The 23,397-nt window shown below is 44.3% G+C and overlaps 1 protein-coding gene across 1 annotated transcript in view; it reads right to left on the bottom strand.

Annotated features, from left to right (window-relative positions):
* Positions 1–4,805: 4,805 nt before the first annotated feature.
* Smarcc1 (SWI/SNF related, matrix associated, actin dependent regulator of chromatin subfamily c member 1) overlaps positions 4,806–23,397 on the bottom strand; it is a 124,745-nt gene continuing 106,153 nt past the window's right edge. The window contains exons 27-28 of the mRNA XM_036194083.1: positions 9,753–9,929; positions 4,806–7,101 (exon numbers count right to left, since the gene is read on the bottom strand). Coding sequence (XP_036049976.1) covers positions 7,007–7,101; positions 9,753–9,929 — 272 coding nt within the window. The 3' untranslated portion in view covers positions 4,806–7,006. The remainder of the gene's footprint in view (positions 7,102–9,752; positions 9,930–23,397) is intronic.

Here is a 23,397-nt window from a genome sequence, read left to right as displayed (position 1 = left end):
GGGCCTGTAGATGGCATTTTGGCATCTATGGAGTAGCACCCAGCCACAGCTGTCCCAGCTGTGGAGTCTGGAGTTCCACTCAAGAGGAGCCAATACCTGCTGCTCTGTCTCCAGTTCTTGGCTGGTAGTTGTCCAAAGTGGATGTTGGTGGAGGTGCTTATGCTTACCTCCTTGTTCTAGGGCAAGTCTGTGTGGCAAGGTCCTTCATGTCTAGGGCATGGTCACAATAGAGTCTTTTCTCACTTATGGTAAACACTAAGGATTAGGGAGAGCACCTAACATAGACTTTAGGCTCAATTCCTACTACCACAAAATAAATAATTTATTTGCTGGTAATGGTAGCTCATGCTTATAATCCCTGTCTAGAACCAACTAACCAATCAAATCCTTCTATCTACCCTAGCTTGTTTCCCATCTTTAACATACTTTTTTAACATTTTCTTTATCAGTAAAACAAATATATGGTACAAAATGGGAAATATCTCTTCCCTTAACTGAATTCCCCCTTCCTGGAGACAAATTCTGCCACCACTTAGTTCAATTGTGTGTGTTGTTTGGAATTGAACCCAGGACCTTGTGCACGCAAGGAAAGTGCTGTCAATGAGCTACTTACCTAGCACCAATTTGGAATAAAAAAAAAAAAAATCAACTATTGACATTATGATCCTCCCTGGCACCGAGAACAGAGTAATTAGGCAATGTGTAAAAATTGAATGGAAAAAACAAAACAACAAAAAACCCAAAACCTCATTCAGGGAGTGGTCTGTGGTGAGAAGAGCAAGGTTTAGCATCAAATCTGCCTGACCCTGGAGTCACCAGAGACTCCAGTATGACAGGGTTCAGTAATCAGTGTCAAATCACTGGCATGTATGAGTGTGAAGGCTGAGAGGAAGCTAGAGGAAAGAGAACCACACAAGGAAACCAACCACCAGCCACAGCTGCCATCATGTACCATTTGAGATGTTTTGTATGGCAATGGCTGCTACACGCCTGTTTCCTACTGGGTTTTGGTAATTTGCCTCCAAAGCCAGGCCACAAAGACCACTGTCATGACTGCTGCATGCATCCTTACGTATGGAATAGAAGACACTGGCTTCCCCAGGCGGCTACTGTCATCATCCCCAATATAATGGGCCAGGCATAGTTTGTTCTAGACAGAGGTAACCAGTTTGACTTTAAATTGGTATAGACCACTGAACACACTGAAATTTTGGCTTTTCCTTTTAAAAACAATATTCATCTGAATATGGGGGCTTTTCATTTCACCCTTTAAAGATTGACTTTTGTCTGCATGGGTGTTTTGCTTGCATATACATGTATGTGCACCACACCTGTACCTGGTATTCCGGAAGCCAGAAGAGGTCATCTGATGCCCTGGAAATGGAGTCACAGATGGTTGTGAGCCACATGTGGGTACTCTACAAGAGCAAGTGCTTTTAACCTCTGAGACACTTCTCCAGATCCCCATTTCCTTTCTTAGATATCAGAAGAGGGATCAGGATGCAGAACAGAACAGACGCTCTATCTCCAATCCAGCCCAACCCTCCACTTTCATCTGGTATTTAATGTTATGTCCTACATCCCCTTGAGACCTTGTCTCTCAAAGCCCAGGTTGGCCTCAGACTTAACATAGAACTGAGGCCAACCTTAAACTCCTAATTGTCCTGCCTCTACTTCCCAGGTTCTGTGATTACAAGCATGTCACTATACCTAGCTGCTGCTATGCTATCAATAACAACCACCACAGAATGACCAGGCTTGGGGACAACTTATTTGGGGGCAGGTTAATGAACTACTAGAACAGACCTAATTACACCGTTCCTGGTAGGAAGGGAAGGGCCACAGAGCCTTTGTGTTGATCCACCTTCATGCTGGAGTTGTTCTCATCTCACAAGGAGCTGTCACAAACCTGGAGGCGGTCATTTTGCCAAGCAGTGGTTTGTCATCACTTGGAAAAGGCTTTTGAATTTGTTTACTAACTACAAAGCCATGCCAGCTGTGAGAAAGCCACGGAAGTAACTAACTAGCCTGGCAGAAGAGATCTGCTGCCCCAGCAGGCAACTAGTACTTCTCAGGGACCCTGTAGATATTACTAAATAAGATGGGCCAGAGCTGGGTTCAGCGGCACACAGAAGGCAGAGGCAGGAGGATCAGAATTTGAAGGCTATCCTGAGACACGTGAGGGCCCCTCTCAACAGTGATAGTGAGCTGACATTGAGTAAGGAATGCTACAATCCAGATGGCTACTGGAAGTTTGTCAGTGTCAAGGCCCAGACAGACACAGACTCAGCCTATCACAACCTGAGAGCTACTTCTGACTGCACAACTGCTCCATCTGGTAGAGTATATAAAGTGACGGGCTACTAGAGAGTCAGAGTTGGGGACACCTTTTTCCTGCTGTCAGGTACCTACAGGTTGTGGTCACTACACTGTGTAGAGTGTAAGGGATAGGTATTTTGCTGAGATCTTCAAAAACTTTTAAGGTAGTAATTGATCCCAAGGGTAAAGCTACTGAGAACAGAAGTTACATGGCTGCTCTCCATGAAGGTACAAGAGCATGGAAAGGCTTCTGGGTGTGTAAGTGGTAAGGTCACCTCCAAATTCTGTGCAACAACCAGACAGGAACCTTTGAAACCTCTGGTTTCCCCAGGGGTCAGAACAAGGCAGGGTGGTACTGGGGTATGAATTGTAACTGGCTTACTTAGTTCCCTTCTCCCCTCCCACAGGGTTTCTGTGTAGGCCAGGCTGTCCTCCAACTGCAGATCCTCCTGCCTCCACCTCCTGAGTGCTGGGGCTGAGGGGCGCCACTCTACACAGCGCCATTAGCACCCTTTTTGTCTTTTCCAGACAGGGCTTCTCCCTCCATGTAGTTTTGGTGGCTGGATCCTGATCTGTACATCAAGCTGGCCTCGAACTCACAGAGACCCGCCTGGCTCTGGCCTCCCACGTGCTGGTGTGCATCACCACCGCTGCCCAGCTTCCATTAGCCATTCTTTCTGGCCGTCTTGTCCGAGACATCTGCCCCACGTTCAGGACCAAAGCCTCTCCCCCACCTCACTATTTAACCCTTAATGACAGACACTGGTTCCTACTATTAATAAAGGCTGGTCCCCCAGGATATCACATGCAGAACACCAGAAGCCATTCCATACTTGCCAGTGGAGATTGAATTCAGATTATATAGAAAATTATAGTATGTCAGTCAGTCATATTTTATATATTATCCCCCAGTTTTCTCAAGGAAATAATTTTTTTTTTTTTTTTTGGAGATAGGTCTTATGTACAGCAGTTAAGTCTCAAACTTGGGATCCTCCTGAGCTATGATTACAGGCATGTATCACCACGCCGTGCCTTCAGGATATTCTAGGTTACTTTTATTTTCTTCAAGAATGCTTGGCCTTATGTGAAATGCTATTTAATAACTGTTTCATTCTGGTGGCCTGGATAGTACAGCCTTGCCAGTTTATTTGCGACTCTGATGTCCTTGCATACAAAATTATGTACCTCAAACATAGCAGGATGTCAAATTTTTATTGGGTGAAATTCCATGAGGACCTGTAGAGAGTGTTGTAACATACTACCTTTTTTTTTCTTTTTGAGACAGGGTTTCTCTGTGTAGTTTTGGTGCCTGTTCTGGAACTCACTTGGTAGCCCAGGCTGGCCTCGAACTCAGAGAGATCTGCCTGGCTCTGCTCCGAGTACTGGGATTAAAGGCATGTGCCACCACCACCCGGCTCACACCACTTTCTTAAGGAGAAAAAAATTAAAGCCAGATGTGGTGGCATGTGTCTTTAATCCCAGTACTTGAGAGGCAGGTGGATCTCCATTAGCGCACGACCAGCCTGGTCTACATAGTAAGACTCTATGTCAAAAATAAGATGAATTTACTTATGTGTATATATGTGTTATACCTCCAGTGTGTATGTGAAGGTCAAGGACAGCTTTCGGGAGTCGTTCTCTTCCAATGTATGGGTCGTCCAGGGATTGAACTCTTGCCATCAGGCCTGGTGGCAAGCACCTTTATAGGTGGATACACAGTCAGGTTTGAAAATTATTAATTTTAATGAATTTAGAGAATTAATACTAATAATTTGAGAAACACATGGAAGACTGGTGGGTGGCACATGGTCTGCTATGCCTTAAAAAAAAGAAAAAAGATTTTATACTTACCAAAAAGAAAAAGGACTCATGTTCAAGTTTACGAAGTAGTCTTTGGTTAGCGTGGATCAAGGATTAACTTCCCTCTCACCTCTCGGAGACTCAGAATCATGAGACCTGGCCAGTGTTAGCTCTCTGCCAGAGGCGCTTCCCAAGCAGACAGAATTCTCTTGTTTCTCTGGATTCAAAACCATCTTGAAAACCAGTATTTCTTTCCTTTCAGGCCAGGATTTGCTGCTGTGGTACTCAGAATTGTCCTTGTAGTAGGTCACGTTCATGGAAGCTTCTGCTAGAAAAGCCTACTTCCAACCTGGAGCCATCTAACCTGCACCCGATACTCCACCTTAGTAAGCAAGACCATTCCTCTTGGGAGGACCAGGATGTCAGGTAAGCCCGGTCTGAAGAGCATTCGTTCATCTTTCCTTGACTGAAGGGGAAGGCATCCGAGTGGGTAAGACATTCGACTTTACGTTCAGTCCTGAAGCACCTTGAAAAGGATCAATCTAGTACGTCTGAGACATGGAATTTTAACTGCTGACCAAGCCCAAGTGAGGCTGAGTATTTAGGTTCTTACAGGACACAGTGTGAAATGAATGGATGAATGCAGAGAATGAGACTAGAATTCGTAAAATGGTTTATCATTTATTTAATGAAAAAGAGGGAAATTAAACCACTTTCATTCATTTTCTCCTCAAACTCTCAAAACTCCCTCCCCTCAATTAGAAACAAAACAAGAAAACAAAACAAAAATTTCCATACTGAGAAACATCTGTACAAAAGCCACACCGTACCCCAGCCCAGCCCTCACAGAATCGGATGGGAATTATTAGAGGAATGAAGCCCAATCGACAGACATGGAAAGAGCTGCGATGAACTCAGCTTCTGCAGGTTCCAAGCGCTGCAGAAGTATTTCCACTTATCTTTCAAACTGGGAAGTGATCACATTACAGACCTGAGGTTATAAAGGACCACAGTGTGAAGCAGAATCCCGTTCCCCTTCTACCACTCCAGGGGAAAGGCGAGCACTGGAGTGAGTTTCCTTTGGGAGAGAATGGAGGGAAGTAGGAAACCCTGGCCACTGTAAAAAGGCACTGGGGTCTTCCTGGAGGCAAATGAGTTAAGTAACTTCCCAAGGAACAAGCTCATTTCCATTTCTTCTCCAAGAGTTTAGAGTGCACACAAGAAAGGAATAAGGTTTCCTTAGCTCCAGTACCCCAGGACTCAGACGGCGACCAAGGCCACCTGGACAAGCAAACCTGAGGGTCTCAAAGGCAAATCTCAACTGTGGATTTTTATGTTCTGACGCAAAAATTAAGGGTTCTAAGGTGTTACAGACATCCCCTACACCATCTCATATGTAAAGCTTTAAAACACACAGAAAAAGATATCCATAAGATGCTCTACCTTGCATTCTCAATAACAAAACTGCCATTTCAAGTGAAGCTTCACCAGAACACCCTCTTGCTACTCAGGAAGGACAGAAGGGAGGGAAGGGCAAGCTGACAAAGCCAGTAACTATCGAATCACTCATCAGCAGGGGCAGATCCAGGCTCAAATTAAGGCATTTCTGTGGCTCTTCCTCTGGAATGGTATTCCACCCTCCCAGTGTGAGCATGATGCTTTGGAGCCAAGTGAGGTCCTTGTGCCCTCAGCATATTCTCCACAACCCCGTGACAGATGGACCTGAGGGCTCAGAAAAAGAAGGTACAGAAGTCTGCGGAGTGTGCCCCACTTAGTACCGCTTCAAGAAATCCCACTCACCCTGGCTACAGCAAGAGGTAGTTTAGGGACTTGTACCTCCAGCCTCCTAACCAAGTTTCATGAGATAAAAGGTTTAGCACAATCTACTTACTTACGTTAATAAAGGTTTTTTTCCCCTTTCCTTTCTTATAGGAGGAAGGTTTAAAAAAACATGTATAAAGTTCAGCTAGATGGAAGGTGATGAGGGAGAGGATGTGTGTGTGGGTTGGGTAGGACTCCTAAAAGTGTGTAGGTAGGGCCGCAGACCCTTTAACTTTCCTGGCTAGTCTGGAAAACCTAGGGAATGCCTCTCCAAATTCCTACCTTTAAAGCTGACACTGTCCTTAGAAAGCCACCCTGGTTCTGTGCAATCTTCTGCACAGAAACCCACAACAGTGGGGGAAGAGAAGGAGGGCTCTGCCAATGTTTGTGCTCTCTGCGACCACATACTAGGTACAGCGGTATGCTCTTCCAGACAGTGGAGTCTTTCACAGTCCTTGCCAGGGAATACAATCAACAGGATGCCTCCTTCCTCCTCAGCTCTTCTCAGTTGGGTGCATTATGTGTGGTGCAAGCCCCAGGAACCTCACCGGTAGCACCACTCTTAGCTCAGATAGAAATAAGGTCACTTTAATGCCTTAAGGTGTGTCCCTCTGCGCTGTCTCCTTCTGCCCATCACCATTTTTTTTTTTTTTTTTTTTTTGGTTTCTATTAACTGAGGATGCTCTCCTTAAAAACAACAGGGGAATAAAGGAGAGTAATTACAGAGAATTATTCACCGAAGCATAAAACAAAACAAAGAGATAGAGAATACTAATGTCAACAGGACCTGCAGACCAAATGCCAAACACCCGCCACACTGACTGGGGCAGGGGGACATGGGTTACTTTTCAAATGACTAGGGCACACTAGTCACCACAGCCTCCCCACTGAGTATCAGCTAAAGACCTGACACATGAAGTTTTCAAGAGCAGAGAGACATGGGACTCATGCTTGGGGCTCTGAGGGGGAAAAAAAATCCAAAAGAAAACCAAGGAAGCTGAGACACAAGTCTTGCCATCCCCATTTCAGCTTGTGGTGGGTGTGGAGGCTCCCTGTATCTTCCAGGCTAAGGAGTGGCCGAGGCTGGTGGGCCTGGAGCAGGAGGTGGAGGGACCCCGTCTGCAGGCGGAGGCGGAGGCTGCTGTTGTGGTGGAGGAGGATCTGCAAACACATTCAAGGTAACTAGTTATTGCTGGAAACAGGGAGGCTTGGGAAAGAATCCATTCAATGGAAAGTGACAGGAAGGAGTTGTTTTGTTTGGGGGTGGGGGGGATAAGGTTTTACTATATAGCCTTGGCTGGTCTGGAACTTGCTATGTAGACTAGACTGGCCTCAAATTCAGAGATTTGCCTGCCTCAGCCATAGTGCTAAGATTAAAGACATGTACCACCATGCCTAGCTCAGGAAGTGACTTTCTTTGCAGCAGGCAAATGATGTGAGCTCAGAGGCTTGCTACTCTGAAGTCAAGTATACAGAAGCCAACCAGCTGGGGCTCATGTGGCGGCCTACCCTAACCTAAGAAGTAGGAGAGGAAGTGGTGGAATTCATCCACCGTTCTTGAAGGACCACTCATTCCAAGAATCATGCCAGACTTTTTTTTTTTTAAGAACTTAATTGTATTTCCACTTTATTGTATTCTAACTGTTCTACTAATTGTGTTTCTTCAATTAAATAATCAGAGTCTTCATGGGCTAGCTCTGTATCTTTATCTTCCTTTATTTCATGGTGTCTAGCCTAGCTAAGCACAGGAGAGATTATCAATAACTTCTTGCTGATTAACTGTTTCCACCAGGGCCACAGAACTCCCCTGAGGCAGCTGCTGACAAGGCCCACAGTCTTGGGAAACCCTCACAGCCCCTCAACTGCCATCCTTGGATTTCTGGCCCAAACTAGGTCAGGTCCTGAAGGGAACAATTAGTGTGAGTGTCTGGGCTTCTTTTCTATTTCAACTCTAGCAGCTTTAGCATACAAAGGAACTCTAGAGATCGTTTAATCCAAGGCTTTAAAACCTCTAGATCTTTCCAGAAATGAAAACATATCAAACAAATAATTAGAGTCTAGCTACACTAACCAGGCATTCACCCATCCACACTCCCGAGAGGCTTCTATCAAACCTCTCCAGCTTTTCAGACATTCCCAATCCAATCATTTCCTCCTTTGCGATCTTTAGGAAGGAGACTAAGCCCTGAGGACAAGAAGCTACTCATGCAGCGTGGCCTGTTCATGGCCGAAGAGTCAAGTCAGGGCTCAGATTCCCTAAAGACCCTGTTCATGCATGGTGAAACACTTCATGTAGACCAGTGATAGTATCTGTGCACCAGAGATGGCTTACTGGGTCAGCTCTCTTGCAAAGCCAATTCTTTCTTACATGAGAGGGGGTGTGACAAGCATTTTCTTAGCCACTTTACTATGATATCTGACCAAAAGCTCAAGGGAAATATTTTCATAGGGATGAGATTCTATAAACTCAGTTAAACCAAGACTTTCTTCTATGCATCTGCTTTGTCTTAGCTTCCCTGAGAGGATATCTCCTGGAATATTACAGAGCATCCAAAGTATTCTGAAGTTCCCTGTGTGTGTCACACATGCATACATAGTTGTGTTGATGCTATAGCGTGTGTGCTGAAGCCAAAGAGACTGTGTGTGAGTTAGTTCTCTACTCCACCATGCAGGTTCCCAGAAATCAAACTCACATCAGGTTTGGTTGCAAGCACCTTTACCTGCTGAGACATTTCACCAGCCATCTCTCATAACTTTATTTTCTGTTTAACAGTCCTGGATGTCCTAGAACTCACTCTGTAGACCGAGCTAGCCTCAAACTCACAGAAATCTGCCTGCCTCTGCCTCCCTGGGATTAAAGGCATGTACCACCACCCTACAGGCCAATGATTCTTATTCAGTCAGTGAACAGGAGCTAACTTTTGGCCACACACACCAACTTCTTCAAGAACTAAAGATTATGGCAGGATCCTTCTACAAGACTGGAACCTATGATGCAACCCTGTGGAAGGAGGTCAAGGCTTACAGCTGGGGTGGGGAGGGCTCTAACCCCAAGCTCAGAGCAATGCTACTACTGAGTGCACTAGCACTCCCTAGCTAGCTCATATTCCATTTGTACACAACCCCTGAGCCCTTGCTTCTCAAGTCTATATGGGACTACTAATCTGTCAATTAGCTCTAAGAGTTTACTTTCATCTCTAAACTGCTTCATCTTTTTCTTTCTTTCTTGAAAGAGGTTTTACTATGTAGCCTTTGGCTGGCCTGGAGCTCCACATGTAGACAAGGACAGCTCACACCTGCCTCTGCTCCCAAGTGCTGGGATTAAAGGAGTACACTATGCTTGGTCCAGTTTCTTTTTTCCCCCCAACTCATCACTTTTTCCCTACAAGACAGGGTTTCTCTGTGTAGCCTTGACTGTCCTGGAATTCACTGTGTAGACCAGGCTGGCTCGAACTCAGAGATCTCCCTGCCTCTGCCTCCTGAGCCAACTCACCACTTTTAACCTTGTAACATACAAGTTCTTGTAGGGGAATGACAGCCAGGAGCTATGCATGTCAACTGAGATTCAAACGTGTCTCATCTAATAATGTGTGACAGAGAAACACGTGGTTACCCACAGACTACAGTACAGAGTATACAACCTGAGTTTCACACCAAAAAGCATCTCCAACAACTCACTGTCGACGGCTGGACTGTCTATGAGCTTGCTACATCTCATGAAGAGAAGAAAGCCTTTCTTCCTTATCAGAAGCCCCTCATCCCCACCCCCAAAGCAGGATGCTGGGGAAATATCTTCCCAATGTGCTACTTACACATGCCATTTGGTGCTGTAAGGGGTACCCTGGGTCCTAAGATGTTTCCGGGCATTGGAGGCATACCAGGAGGGGCAGGGCCACTTCCAGTAGAGTGAATGTTAGTTGCCACAGTAGGAATCATGCGGCCTGGCATGGGCTGCCCAGGCATCATAGAGCCAGGGCCTGGCATCTGACCTGTGGGTAGAGATTAAAGTATTATAAGTATACATGTATTGGGGAGGTGGGGGGGGGAAGAAATAACCAACTTAATGTACATGATTGTAGGATATAAATGAAGATTTATTTAGTGATGGGTGGTGGTGTCCAATATCTTTAAGCCCACCACTCAGGAGGCAGAGACAGGCAGATCTTTGAGTTCAAGGCCAGCCTGGTCTACAGAGTGAGTTCTAGGATAGGCTTCAAAGCTATAGAGAAACCCTGTCTTGAAAAACAAAAACAACAACAAAACAAACAAGCAAAACCAATTGTTATAATGTCATGGCTCAATTGTTATATAAACTCTGATAAGAATGCTTTCTCACACAAGAGGTTGTGAGCTCAATCCCAGGTACGGCATGAACAGAGTTGTGGTATATGCCTATAATCTAGGATCTGGAAGGTAGGAGCAAGATTTAAAAGTAATTCTTTGGCTAGAAAGAGTGGGTATGAAGCCAGCCTAACATACACCAGCCCATCTCAGAAGTCAGCGAGCAAGTAAGCAAGCACAAAGAGGGAACATCCCAAAGAAAGCATCACTGAATCACATCACACACAACACCCAGACCACAGAGAAAGAGGCTTTCCTAGGAATCTGTGGCCCAGAAACCACCATTGTAAAAGGTTCAAATTTGAATTCCAATCTCTCCCTGAACTGGAGGATTCCCTAGGGACTCCATGAAGTATGGCCCTGGGATGGACAGAAAACTGCATCTCTTCTCAGTCTTTAAATTAATGATGGGAGACAGAACAAGTAACATGTCTCTTTATTTAATTGCAAAATGAGACATTAGACTCCTAACAATCTTTTTCTCTGAAGACTCAGATAGTATTTAGATTCTGCTACTGAATGATGTTTTCCATGGATTAACTTTGCCACACTGTAGAATGTAAGCAGTCACTGATGTAGGTAGGCAGCTAACTTCTGAATACAAAAGCACGAAACTCTAGCCTGGAGACAAAGGAACACTTCCAGTCTTATGATAAAGGAAAGAACACCGGCTTTCTAACAACATGGGCTTTATCTACCTCATGCTGCCTCCTCCACCAGGACCGGCCAGGCCAGAGTCTTAGGAAAGTTACATGGAACTCACAGCCACCACGAGATAAGAGAGAACCCAAGGGGGGAAGAGTGTGCACACATCGGCATCACACAGTTCACAGCTCAGTTTCACATTCTGGTCCCAGGAAAGGTCTGCTGAAATCACGGGCCGAGGAGACACCCCAGTCAACAGTCTAGGAAACAGACCCGGCAAGCAAAGTAAGGAAACTCAGAGGCCACGGTCTTCCTTCCACTTCGGCCTCTCCTGGGTTATGCGTTCCTAGGCAAGTTACTCAGTTTCCCAAGACTGTTAGGAAAACACCAGACAGTCGTCCTCCTTAGCTGCACGGCTTTCGTTAGGATCAGGGTGACTGATTCTTTAAACAGTGCCTTCCTTTGTCAGTGGCTCCTTTAATATGCCCGAGTGGCAGGGAGAGGAAGAGGGAGGGAGGGAGCAGCGACTGAGGAACTGCCTGGGGCCTTTCTGGGGTGGACTTTTTTGACCAATGACTAATGTGGGAGTGCCCAGCACACCGTGGGTGGTGCTACCACTGGGCAGGTGGTCCTGGGTCTTCTAAAAAAGAAGTCTAAGAATGCTGTGGAGCAAGACAGAAAACAGTGTTCCTTCACGGTTCCCGACTCACTCCAGGTCCTGCCCTGACTTCCCTCGGTGATGGGCTGGAACTGGGAAGTGCAACTTTTTCCTCAAGTTGCATTGGCCATGGTATTTCATTACAACAGAAAGTAAACTAGGAACCGAGCCCATATATATATATATATAAATAATCTTACAGGGAAAATGGAAGCTCAGCTTGTTTTTTCATGTAGGATCTTGGGATATAGTCCAGGTTGGCTTGGAGCTTACTATGTACTTACTAGTCATGAACTTGTGATAATCCTCCTGCCTCAGCGGTCTAAGTGATAGAATGACAGCTATGTGCCACCATGCATGGTTCCAAAGCTTTTATGGACAGAGGAAGGGAAATCAAAAAATATATTCAAGTCTTCCAACTCAAGGCCCAGTTCTTCTTACCTATTAATCTGACCAAATAAAAGTCTGCATCAAAGTCTTCACTATATCACACTCACAACATTTCTATTTATTTATTGTTTACTTGAGACTTATCTCACTATGTATCCCCAGCTGCATGGGCCTTGAACTCAGAGATCTGCCTGCCTCTGCCTAACCTTAACCCCAAACCTGAGTGCTAGAATTAAAGGCGAAGAGCAGCACTACCACACCTGCTTCCTTCAACACACACACACACACACACACACACACACACACACACACACACACACTTTTTAAAGATTTGTTTATTTATTATGTACACAGAAGAGGGCGCCAGGTCTCATTACGGATGGTTGTGAGCCACCATGTGGTTGCTGGGAATTGAACTCAGGACCTCTGGAAGAACAACCAGTGCTCTTAGCCTCTGAGCCATCTCTCTCCATCCCCTTCAATATTTTTTTTAATAATTTTTATTTTATTTTATGTGCATTGGTGTTTTACCTGCATGTATGTCTATGTGAGGATGTCAAATCTTGGAATTACAGATAGTTGTGAGCTGCCATGTGGGTCCTGGGAATTGAACCCCAGTCCTCTGGAAAGATGTCAGTGCTCTTAACTGCTGAGGCAACTTTCCTGCCCACCCTTCAGTATTTTTTTTAAAATAAAAACTGTTTTACCAGCTCAACAGCCATAACCTCCAATTTGAAATTAAAAATATTCAAGTACTTGAAATGTTTTTTTAAATTTATTTTTTATTTTATGTGCATTGGTGTTTTGCTTGCATTATATTTGTGTGAAAGTCAGATTCCTTGGAACTGGTGTTACAGACAGTTGTGAACTGCCATGTGGTTGCTGGGAATTGAACCCAGATCCTCTGGAAGAGCAGCCAGTGCTCTTAACTACAGCCCATCAAAATGTCTTTAAAAAATTTATACGCAAAAATTCACATCTCATACTTAGTCCAGAATAGCCCCACATTCTCCTTGTAGCTGAGGATGACTTTAAACTTCTGATACTCTTGCCTCTAGTTCTTGAATGTTGAGATTACAAGTAGGTTTTTGTTTGTTTTGCTTTGTTTTATGAGACAGGGTTTCTCTGTGTAGTGTTGGTGCCTGTCCTGGATCTCGCTCTGTAGACCAGGCTGGCCTGGAACTGGAGGTCCGCCTGGCTCTGCCTCCCGAGTGCTGGGATTAAAAGTATGCGCCACCACCGCCTGGCAAGTAGGGGTTTTTATGTGTTTTGATGCATTTTTTTTTTAATATGGTGCTAGGAATTACATTGAAGTCATCATGAATGTTCAGCAAGCCCTCTACCAACTGAACTATATCTCAAGCCCAATCTTTTATTGTTTTAAGTTATACCAAATGTGTGATAAACTTATGATGATCCAGAAATCTAATGCATGAAACATATGCTACTATGTTCTGGGCATTTTAAGAGCTTTAAAAGTATGAACTCATTCAATCCAATTTGGACTGTTTTCCCTGCTGGAGAAAAGGGAAGAAGTGAAAGGAGTAACTTCCTGAGTAATGGGGGAACTGGATCTGCTGAGACTGTAATGTAAGCCCTCCACCAATGGATTAGTGATTTGCCCCTAGCCAGCTTTCTGAAGTAACCTCATAGATAAGAGTGTGTTCCACCAGAGAAAAAGCCATTCAAGAAACAATCTGGCAGACTTTATGAAGTGATGTTTATCCATCACATAAGCCCATGGGTTCTTGCTCTAAGGTCAAGTAGTATCATTTCCACAGCTATATTTGGCCCACTCACCTATTTCCCCATATCTCTAGAACAGCAAGCTAGGACAGGGCAGTTTTGGGGTTTCTCAAATCTATGAGGTCAACATCTAAAACAAACAAAAGCAAGCAAATTCTTGGCTTCACTTATTGTGAAGTCTGAAGGTGAAAATACCTTCTCTCCTATTGTCATGACGGGGTCATAAAGCCATTTTCACTGGAGAGGGTGGCAGCAAAAGAGGGGAGGCTAGAGTCAAACAATTCCTTCTGCTTCTGTGACCCAGCAAGCCCCAGGATCCCCACCTACACCTCCCAGCCCTGGATTTGCAAGTGTGCGATGTCAGACCAGTCTGTACGGAAGGACTAGAATTAATCAGAGGCCTTTATGCTGGCACTGGCAAGCAGTTTGCCCAACAACGACATCCCCACAGCTCCAGAAAAGATGATTTGGGAGGATCAAATTTGAAATAGAAATTAAGACAAATCAGCACTTGGGAGGCAGAGGCAGGCGGATCTCTGTGAGTTTGAGTTCGAGGCCAGCCTGGACTACCAAGTGAGTTCCAGGAGAGGCGCAAAGCTACACAGGGAAACCCTGTCTCGAAACACACACACACACACACACACACACACACACACACACACACACACACACACACACGACAAATCCCCCCCACTTTGGTGGTACTTGACACAAGCATCACCACTTAAAAAAAAATAACAGTCTCAAGATAGTCTTATTAATTCTCATAAGCTTAAAGTTTGGCTCACATAAACCTCAAATACCAAGGAGGTAATACTGAACAAAATAAAAAGTGTGTCCATACGTAGTTCATTAATACACACACACAAAAACAGGGGGTGGGGGTATTTCTTTTTCTGAGGTGGGAGGAGGAAGAAAGAGGTGAGAGGAAGGGAAAAAAAGAGGGAGGAGAGAGAGTGAGCAAGCTTCAAAAAGCAGTGGCAAAACCTAGGATGGTGGGAGTCTGACCTACATACAGCGTTTTTTAAACAGCAGGCATCTGAAGCCTGGAAAATGGAAAGGTTTGCTAAAATTAGGTTTAGCTAGTAGAAAAAGCCCCCACACTCCCATGTTTATTAGATCTTTTACTAAAGCCTTACACCTACCATGCTACTGGGATATTATCTAAGGATTTTATTTCTCAGTCACTGGAAGATGTAGGTTGGAAGAGAGGAACTGTAAAGGAGCCTGTGACTATCTAGTCCTCAGCATGTGTCATCCATCCATTTCTAACCATGCACAGACGTCTTCTGGCCGAGTCCCCAGAAGAACGGAAATAACACAATGGGGGCCAAGTGAGGGGAGCCCAGGCTTCTTCCCCACAGCAGCTTCCCGGGGTGCCTGTCACAGATGCTCTTTGTCAGGACGGGGGCCTCACTGTCAAGATAGTATAAGCAGGACAAGAGGTAGCACAGACAACAAACAAGGCTGATGTTTCAGCGTGGGGCTGAGTCCACAGTACTGGCTAGGAAGCACAAATGCTTTTTATCCTTTTGTGAATACTGCATTACTATGGGTAGGGTTCTGAAACTGGGTTTAACTAAGGGGCAAGGGCTGGGTGTGGAGGGTTGGTACAGAAGTTAAGTACACCTGCTCTTCAGAGAGGACCTAAGCCCAGTTCCCAATACTCATACCAACTTACAACCAAGTAATTGAAGCTCCAGCTCCAGGGCATTCAATGCCCTCTTCTCCAACAACCCATCCACTCACATGGGGGTGGGGCAGTAGCCACACAATGTCTTGAGGGGGGAAAAAAAAGAGCTTGAGCCAGGAAGACCATGGATTGGAGGCTGCCCTGGGCTACAGAGTAAAACCATCTTGATTTTTATGTCAAGAAAATGAAGAACAGTAAGTGAAGTGCCTAGTACCTCAGCTGAAAGACATGCCCTACTTTTGTTATTGAAGTAACATTTTATAGATAACATCTTCTCACCAAACCACACTGATTACTTTCTTTTGTGGTGGTGCTACAGATGGATCACGGGGCCTTGCACATGCTAGACATGTGCTATCAGAGCTGTACCAGAGCCCACACATAATGGTCACCAACCAGTCCACTCTCCACTGTGGTTATCTATGTATTTGTGAACACCAAAAAGTCAAGCATAATTGGGCAACACCAACAAATGGCTCACACAAGAACTGGTTGGTAGGCCAGGGAAGGGGCTAAGGGTAAAGAGTATTTTACCTTAGGTAAAGGGGCTTGTGAAGCCTGATGACTAACAATCTTTAACAACTGATTGGTATAATGACTACTCAGTTTATAGGGTATCACAGGCAGAAGCAGTTAAGTTTTTGTTTTTGTTTTTAATTTTTTTTTAGCAAATAGCCTCTCTCTCTCTCTCTCTCTCTCTCTCTCTCTCTCTCTCTCTCTCTCAAAATTTACCTTTATGTTCATCGGTGTTTTGCCTGCATGTACCTTTGTGTGAGAGTGTCAGAAGCCCTGGAACTGGACTTACAGACAGGTATGAGCGGCCATATAAATGCTGGGAATTGAACCTGGGTCCTCTAAAAGAGCAGTCATGCTCTTAACTGCTGACCCACCTCTCTAGCCCCAGTAGTTAAGTTTTAGCTGAAAAACTGTTAAGTACCATTTTACAGCTTAAGGGGAGAAGATGAATGCAGTGCTGCTTCTCCTAACAAGTTCACAAACGTTGAGACAAGGTAAAAATAGATGTGCCGACCACAGAGCAGAAACACTCTGGGGTGAAGAGTTAGCTCAGTGTTTAGGAGAACACGCTGCTCTTCCAGAGAACCGAAGTACAGTTCCTAGCACCCATGCTCGGCAGCTCACAACTGCCTGTAACTCCAGTTCCAGAGGATCCAAAGCCTCTGGTCTTCAGCCTTCAAGGGTAGCTGCATTCACTCTGACATCTACACACAGACAGAGATACACACACACACAATTAAATATAAAAATGGGGCTGGAGAGATGGCTTAGTGGTTGAGAAAACTGGTCCCTTGTCCAGAGGACCTAGGTTCAATTCGCAGTATGAACATGTCATCTCACAACCACCTGTAACTACAGTTCTAGGAGATGGAATGCCCTCCCCTGGCTTCTAAGGACAAAGGCATACAAGTGGTGCATAGACATCCATGCAGGCAAACTCTCAAAATACATAAAACAATAAAACAAAAAACACAAAATAAAACTAAACACTATACTACATGGCCTTCTTGTTTGTTATGAAAAAACTAACTTGGGATCCATCTGAATAAATGTGAGATATAATCAGAGATGAAAGCTAATAAAGCACGACAGAAACATGTAGCAGATAGGACTTAGTGCCCTCAAAGGAAGAGGCAAAAAAAAATCTAAGCATATGCACTATGTTTAGAGTTGCAGTTCACAGAGTAGATGTCAACAACTTGGATGCTCAGCACCTTTTGTGCTCCAAGCCTAGGAGACAATGAACAGTAATTTCATGTTGTTGAGATAGGGTCTCACTATGCAGCTGTGGCTGGTCTTCCTGTCTCTACCTTACAAGTGCTACCATACCTGGATGAACTACTTTAATCACTATCGATGAACATTTTTGGTCTTGTGTGTGGGGGGGAGGTACACAGGACTCTGCAGACACACACATATGCCAGAGGAGGATGCTTAGGAGTATTGTCATCCACCACTTTATTCTTTTTTGGGATGGCATCTCTCTCTGAACCTGGAGATTGGGCTTTTCAGCTATGGTGGCAACTACCAAGCCACAGTGAGTCTTCTGTGCCCCTCCTGTAACAGTGATGGGGTTAGAGGTATGCCAAAGACCACATGTGGCTTGTGTGGGTGTTGGGATCTGAACTCAGGTTCTCATGGTTGCATAGGAAGTAAACTTACTCTGAAAAGCCGTATGAATTAATCACTGAGCAACATATCTGTCTTGGCTCTCTTTTCTACCAATTCACACAACATAAATTCTGGCCAAATATCAAACATTACCCAGTTACCTGATAATGATCCTCAGGTCCTAATTTAAATGTGAAGAAAAAAAAAAAAAAGCAACTAGGCTTCTTCCTGGTTTTGGGAAATAGGCTCCTGTTATGAAGCCCAGGCTTTGAACTCTCTGCCTCCTGAATGTTCAGGCAGATTACAGGTGTGTGCCTTACCACAGCAGGTGACTTTTCTATTACTAGAGTAGAACTGGTGCGACAAGGTCTCACTATGAAGTCCTGGCTGGCCTAGAATTTCCCATGCAGCCTAGGCTGGCAATCTACTGTCTCCCATGAGTTGGCATGCACCACTGTCTGCAGTTCATCTATAAACTTTTCTAAAACTCAGAAAATGTTAGTTGGAAGGATTTTGTGTTAGTTTTTTGTTGTTGTGTTAAATCATAAGCAAAACCCACTTGGGGAGGAAAAGGTTAATTTCAATTTACACTTCCAGGAAATTGATGGAAATAAGGGCAGAAGTTCAATGCAGAATCTGTGGAGGTCAGAGAATCTGAGCTTGCTTTACCCAGCAGGGTTATATAAGATGATTTGGTCATGGGAAGGGTCTACACTTGACTGTATGGTGTGGTTTGATCTAGCAAGGGGGAGTTCTTCTGCCTCTCCCCTTGGCAAGTTATAAAAAGTGTTTTGAATAAACCTTCAAGGTTGTTGGGTATTGATCCAGACCCTCCCAAAGCTATATCCTGTGTTTCTGTCTTTTTTCTCACTGGCTAGGTCTCTCTTTCTACCTGATATTTTCCTATCTCTCTCTTTTCCTCCTAAGAACCCTAGAATATGTGGGGGCCTGGATTTCCACGGACCCCCACAAGAATCTTGAAGCAGAAATCATGGAGGAATGAACGTCGCTAACAGGCTTGCTCCTTAGCTCCATGGTTCAGCTAGCTTTCTTATAGACTCAGAGACCACCTGCCCAAGGAATGGTGTTGCCCACAGTGGGTTGGGCCCTCCCATCTCAATCAAGACAATGCCCCATAGACACACGCATAACACAATACCATCTAGGCAACTCCTCAACTGAAGGTCCAAGTTTGTGTCAAGCAGACAGACATTAAACACTAGACAGTACAGCCTTGCTCCCAGTTTCTAACTTCTAACAGTGACAAACCCTATGGACTTCCTCACCAGCTTCCTTCTAAAGGCTCTTAGATAGGCTGGGCATGGTAGCAGAGGCAGACAAATCTCTCTTGAGTTTGAGGCCAGCCAGGGACACATATTAAGAGCTGGGCTAAAACAAGTAAAACACCAATAGGCACTTAGCTAATGCTAATTAATATACCAAACGCACTGGTTTTATCGTTGTTTTTGTTTGTTTGTTTATAAACAGGTTGTCCTGGAACAGACTAAGCTGGCTTCAAACTCACCCATCTTGGCCTCCCGAGTGCCACTACACCTGGCTGACCAGGTTTTTAACTAGTTAGATAGAGTAAGCCAGCTTTAAAAGAGGCCTAGCCAGATGTAGTGGTACACATCTTTAGCCTCAGCACTTGGGAGACAGAGGCAGGTGATCTCTGTGATTTTGAGGACAGCCTGGTTTAAAAAGTTAGTTCTATATAGAGCTATATAGAGACACCCTGTCTCCAAAAAAACAAAACAAAACAAAACAAAACAAAAAAACACCAAAATGAAACAAACCAGTGAGTTTAACTTGTTCTTTAAAGACAATTCTCACTATTTAGCCCACTTTGCCTTGAATTTATAACGAATCTCCTATCTGTCACCTGAGTTCTGGGGATTACAGGTGCACACCACCAAACCTGTATTATTATTATTACTTAGTTGTTTGAAGATGAATTTGCTATGTAGCTGTGGCAAGCCCACAACTTTCGATGAAGACCTAGGTAGTCTTCAAGTTTCAATGATCTTCCTATAACTGCTTCCTGAATCTAGGGATTGGATGCAGCTCCTAATTTTACTAAGAGATTTAAACAAAAAATAAAAGCAAACAAAGGATTATCCTCATCTGCTAGAGTTTAAACAGGCCTAAACTGCAGACATTATGGCAGCATCTACTGTATGGACATATGCATGTCCTAGGTCCATCTTAATTCTATGGGCACACACTAAAAACGTATGCACATATTCACTAAGAGACGTATGTGCTTCCACTGGTTCACAGCTGAATTAGCTGCTCATATAAGTCAAGTTCAAAAGGCAACCCAACGTTCACCAACACGAGAATTCACAAATTAGGAGGTGGAACAGATGAAAACTACATGGCAAACAGAAAATAGACATAATCACTCACAGCAGTGCACATACATCTTATATATGGTACTAAGAAAGCCAGACAAAGATCTTATGATTACAACCAGTAAACTAATCACTGTGATTGGAAGCTGGGAGAGTTGTACCCTGGGAGGTGCAGAGATGAAGAACATGACTGGAGACTATTAATAGGGGCTATAATCTCTATTAAAACTCATCAAGCAAACATTTATGATTTGTACATTCTTTTATTTAAAAATTTTTTATTAATTATACTATCATGGGGCTGGAGTAATGGCTCAGTGGTTAAGAGCACCAACTGCTCTACCAGAGAACCTGGCCAGGTTCAATGGCAGCTCACAACTGTCTGAAAACTCCAAGATCTGACATCCTCACACAGACACACATGCAGGTAAAACACCAATGCAAATAAAATAAAGATAAAATAAATTGTTTAAAGCAAAATTATAATATCATGTATATGTGATATGTGATTTGTATTAATGCAGGGATATGCATGGTATGGGGGTCAGAAGACAACTTTTAAGAACCAATTTTTTCCTATCTTGGGTTCCATGGAGTGAACTCAGGTCATCAGGGATTGGGTGTCAAGTGCCCTTAACTACTGACACAAACACAAACTTACATGAGAACAGCTTGTCACAAATCAAAAAACACCCTCCCTCACATGAATGATCCTTTCCAGTACATAGTCAATGTAGAAAAGCCTATTTTAGTGAGAAGAGTCGACAAAAATTGCTTCCCCCCCCCCCATAGGGTTTCTCTGTGTAGCTTTGTGCCTGTCCTAGAACTCATTTGGTAGCCCAGGCTGGCCTCGAACTCAGAGATCTACCTGCCTCTGCCTCCCGAGTGCTGGGATTAAAGGCGTGCGCCACCACCGCCCGGTTAATTTCTTGCATTTTGGTCAATCTACTAGCACCACCTCACCAGGAAAACAGTGAGGTCCTCTGCACACAGGTCCTCTGTGAACTGACTCAGCCCTGTGGCACACAAGTCAGCACTATGGCATGACTTTTATCTAGAATCAGATGGAACTCAGTGTGAATCCTGGCTCCACCAAGGCTAGGTAGGAGTAGGTCTTCATCTGCAGGGCAAGGATAACAAGGAAGTAATCTGCGTGAAGCAAGGCAGTGCAATACCTACCAACAGCAGAATAGGTTTTGTTTCTTAGAAAGCTCAAGCTGGCTTAGAACTTGCTACAGAGTTTAGGCTGGTCATAGTAGCTGAGATTATAGCCAAGAGCCTTGCACCCATCTTAGCTACGTTTTTTTGTTTTGTTTTGTGTTTTGAGACAGGGTTTCTCTGTGGAGCCTAGGCTACTCACTCTGTAGACCAGGCTGACTTTGAACCCAGAGATCTGCCTGCCTTTGCCTCTTGAGTACAGCCACTGCCTGGCTGTAACTACATTTTGAACTAACTACTGTGCTTGAAAAATGACTTTTGCAGCCTGTGATATCGAGCACATATATTTATTTAAAGCTTAACTCTGGGAAAAATGAGACCCTTATACAGGAATTTTAAGATTCACTCAGTTGGACAGAGAAGTAGAAAGTATTCTGTGGTGTGAACCTGTCAGACTTCAAAGATCATCCCCACAAACATACTAGTATCAAATGGAAAAATCTCTGATGGTAAAAGATTCCCTAATAATCTTTGTTTTGTTTTGTTTTTTGAGACAGGGTTTCTCTGTGTAGCTTTGGAGCCTGTCTTAGAACTTGCTCTGTAGACCAGGCTGGCCTGGAACTCACAGAGATCCACTTGCTTCTGTCTCCCAAGTGCTGGGATTAAAGGCGTGCATCACCACCGACCAGCAAGTTAGGGTGTCTTTATATAGCCCTGGCTGTCCTGGAACTCACAATGTAGACCAATCTGGTGTCAAACTCAAGAGATCTTTCTGCCTGTCTCTTGAGTGATGGAATTAAATGTATGTACCAGCATGCCTGGATATAGATGCCCAGATGCCTAGCTCCATGGTTTTTTTTTTTTTTTTTTTTAACCTTCTCCAGAGCTGAGCACTGAACCCAGGGCCTTGTGCTTGTTAGGCAAGTGCTCTACCACTAAGCTAAATCCCCAACCCCCCCATGTTTTAATTAATACCAGTAAAATTAACAAAAGCATACTTTGGCCTGTGAATAAGATTCAACTTGATAATATAAGCTGTTAGATCACAAATGTATTCAACTATGGCTTCTATAGACAAATAGGATTGGTAACTTCTAGAAGAATATTCAGAAATCTGTCCTTTGAAGTGTTGCATTTAAAAAATGGCGGGAAGGAGTCACTCCCTACAACAGGGCCACATGGGAGGTTTACTGAGGGGAAGAAGAGAGAGAAGGGGGCAGGGACCAGTCCCTGGGGATAAGGACGAGGAAGAGAAAGGAAACAGGAGTGTACAAGTCCGCCTTTTATAAGGAAACTTAGTGAATGTGCACAGGAAGTGCTCTTAGTGGCTGAAGCTGAGGTCTATCCTGTCAGGACCCCAAGGGCAGGTCAGTACAGATGCCGAACTGCTAATATCCTTCCCTTTTGTTTATTATAAAAAGGTGGCAGGTGAGGCGTTGAAGCTTAGAAGTCTGTAAGAAGAGCATTAAGCTGAGAGGTTTGAGGGTTTCTAAAAGGCATCCCAGGGGAGATGTGGGGCTTATAGGATTAGAGGCCTTATTACCCATGGCTGCAACAGAGAGAAAAAAGAATTTGAAACAAACAAACAAACAAACAAACTTCAATGGCTATAATATCTCAGGTGTCCCAGAGATTAAGTAAGAATCAATAATTGCCCAAGTCACTCTGCTGGAATTCGAGGCTACTAGACACTCCCCTACAGCTACATGACCATGAATGCACTGTCAAAAAAACCCATGACAAACAAACAAACAAAAAACCAATTAGTCATCCTAGGGCCTTACATCCTACATAATCCCTGTGCTGTGTGATCACGCAATCTACGCACATGCGTAGCTCCATTAGCCCATATACAAATGTACAAGGGAATTCGTAAGAAGTGGGTCACAGGCTGCTCCCTCCTTCCCCTCTCTGTACAACCATTTCCATATGCCTAAAGTACATTCCCCTCAGCTCCTTCCCCTAATAAACCTTTATAGTGGGTTTTGTCATACATCGTGACATAGTAACAGCGCTGCCCAATGAATAACATAACACCGCCGCATAAAACCAACACACTTAGTGTTCTGTCAAGCAAAGAGCAAGGGCAGGGGTGGTAGCCCTACGATGAGGGTCCAAGAAACGAACAAAGAAAGAGGCCTCAGACAAGAGTTGTGGGGACAGTCAGCGATGGGGGCCCACACTATGGACATGGGTGTACTGCCAGTTCCAAGGACACCAGAGGGACGCTGGACAATCCACAGTTGTTCCCAAGAGTCAGGGAACTGTTTATGCTGACTGAGTAAAGGAAAACCCACCAATCAAAGTAGCCAGTGTTGTGCAAAGTGATCGGGCGGCTGGGCAGA

This window comes from Onychomys torridus, chromosome 7, assembly GCF_903995425.1.
Source record: "Onychomys torridus chromosome 7, mOncTor1.1, whole genome shotgun sequence".
Taxonomy (NCBI): domain Eukaryota; kingdom Metazoa; phylum Chordata; class Mammalia; order Rodentia; family Cricetidae; genus Onychomys; species Onychomys torridus.
The sequence above is the reverse complement of the archived record's forward strand: the minus strand, read 5'-3'. Positions and strand labels throughout refer to the sequence as shown.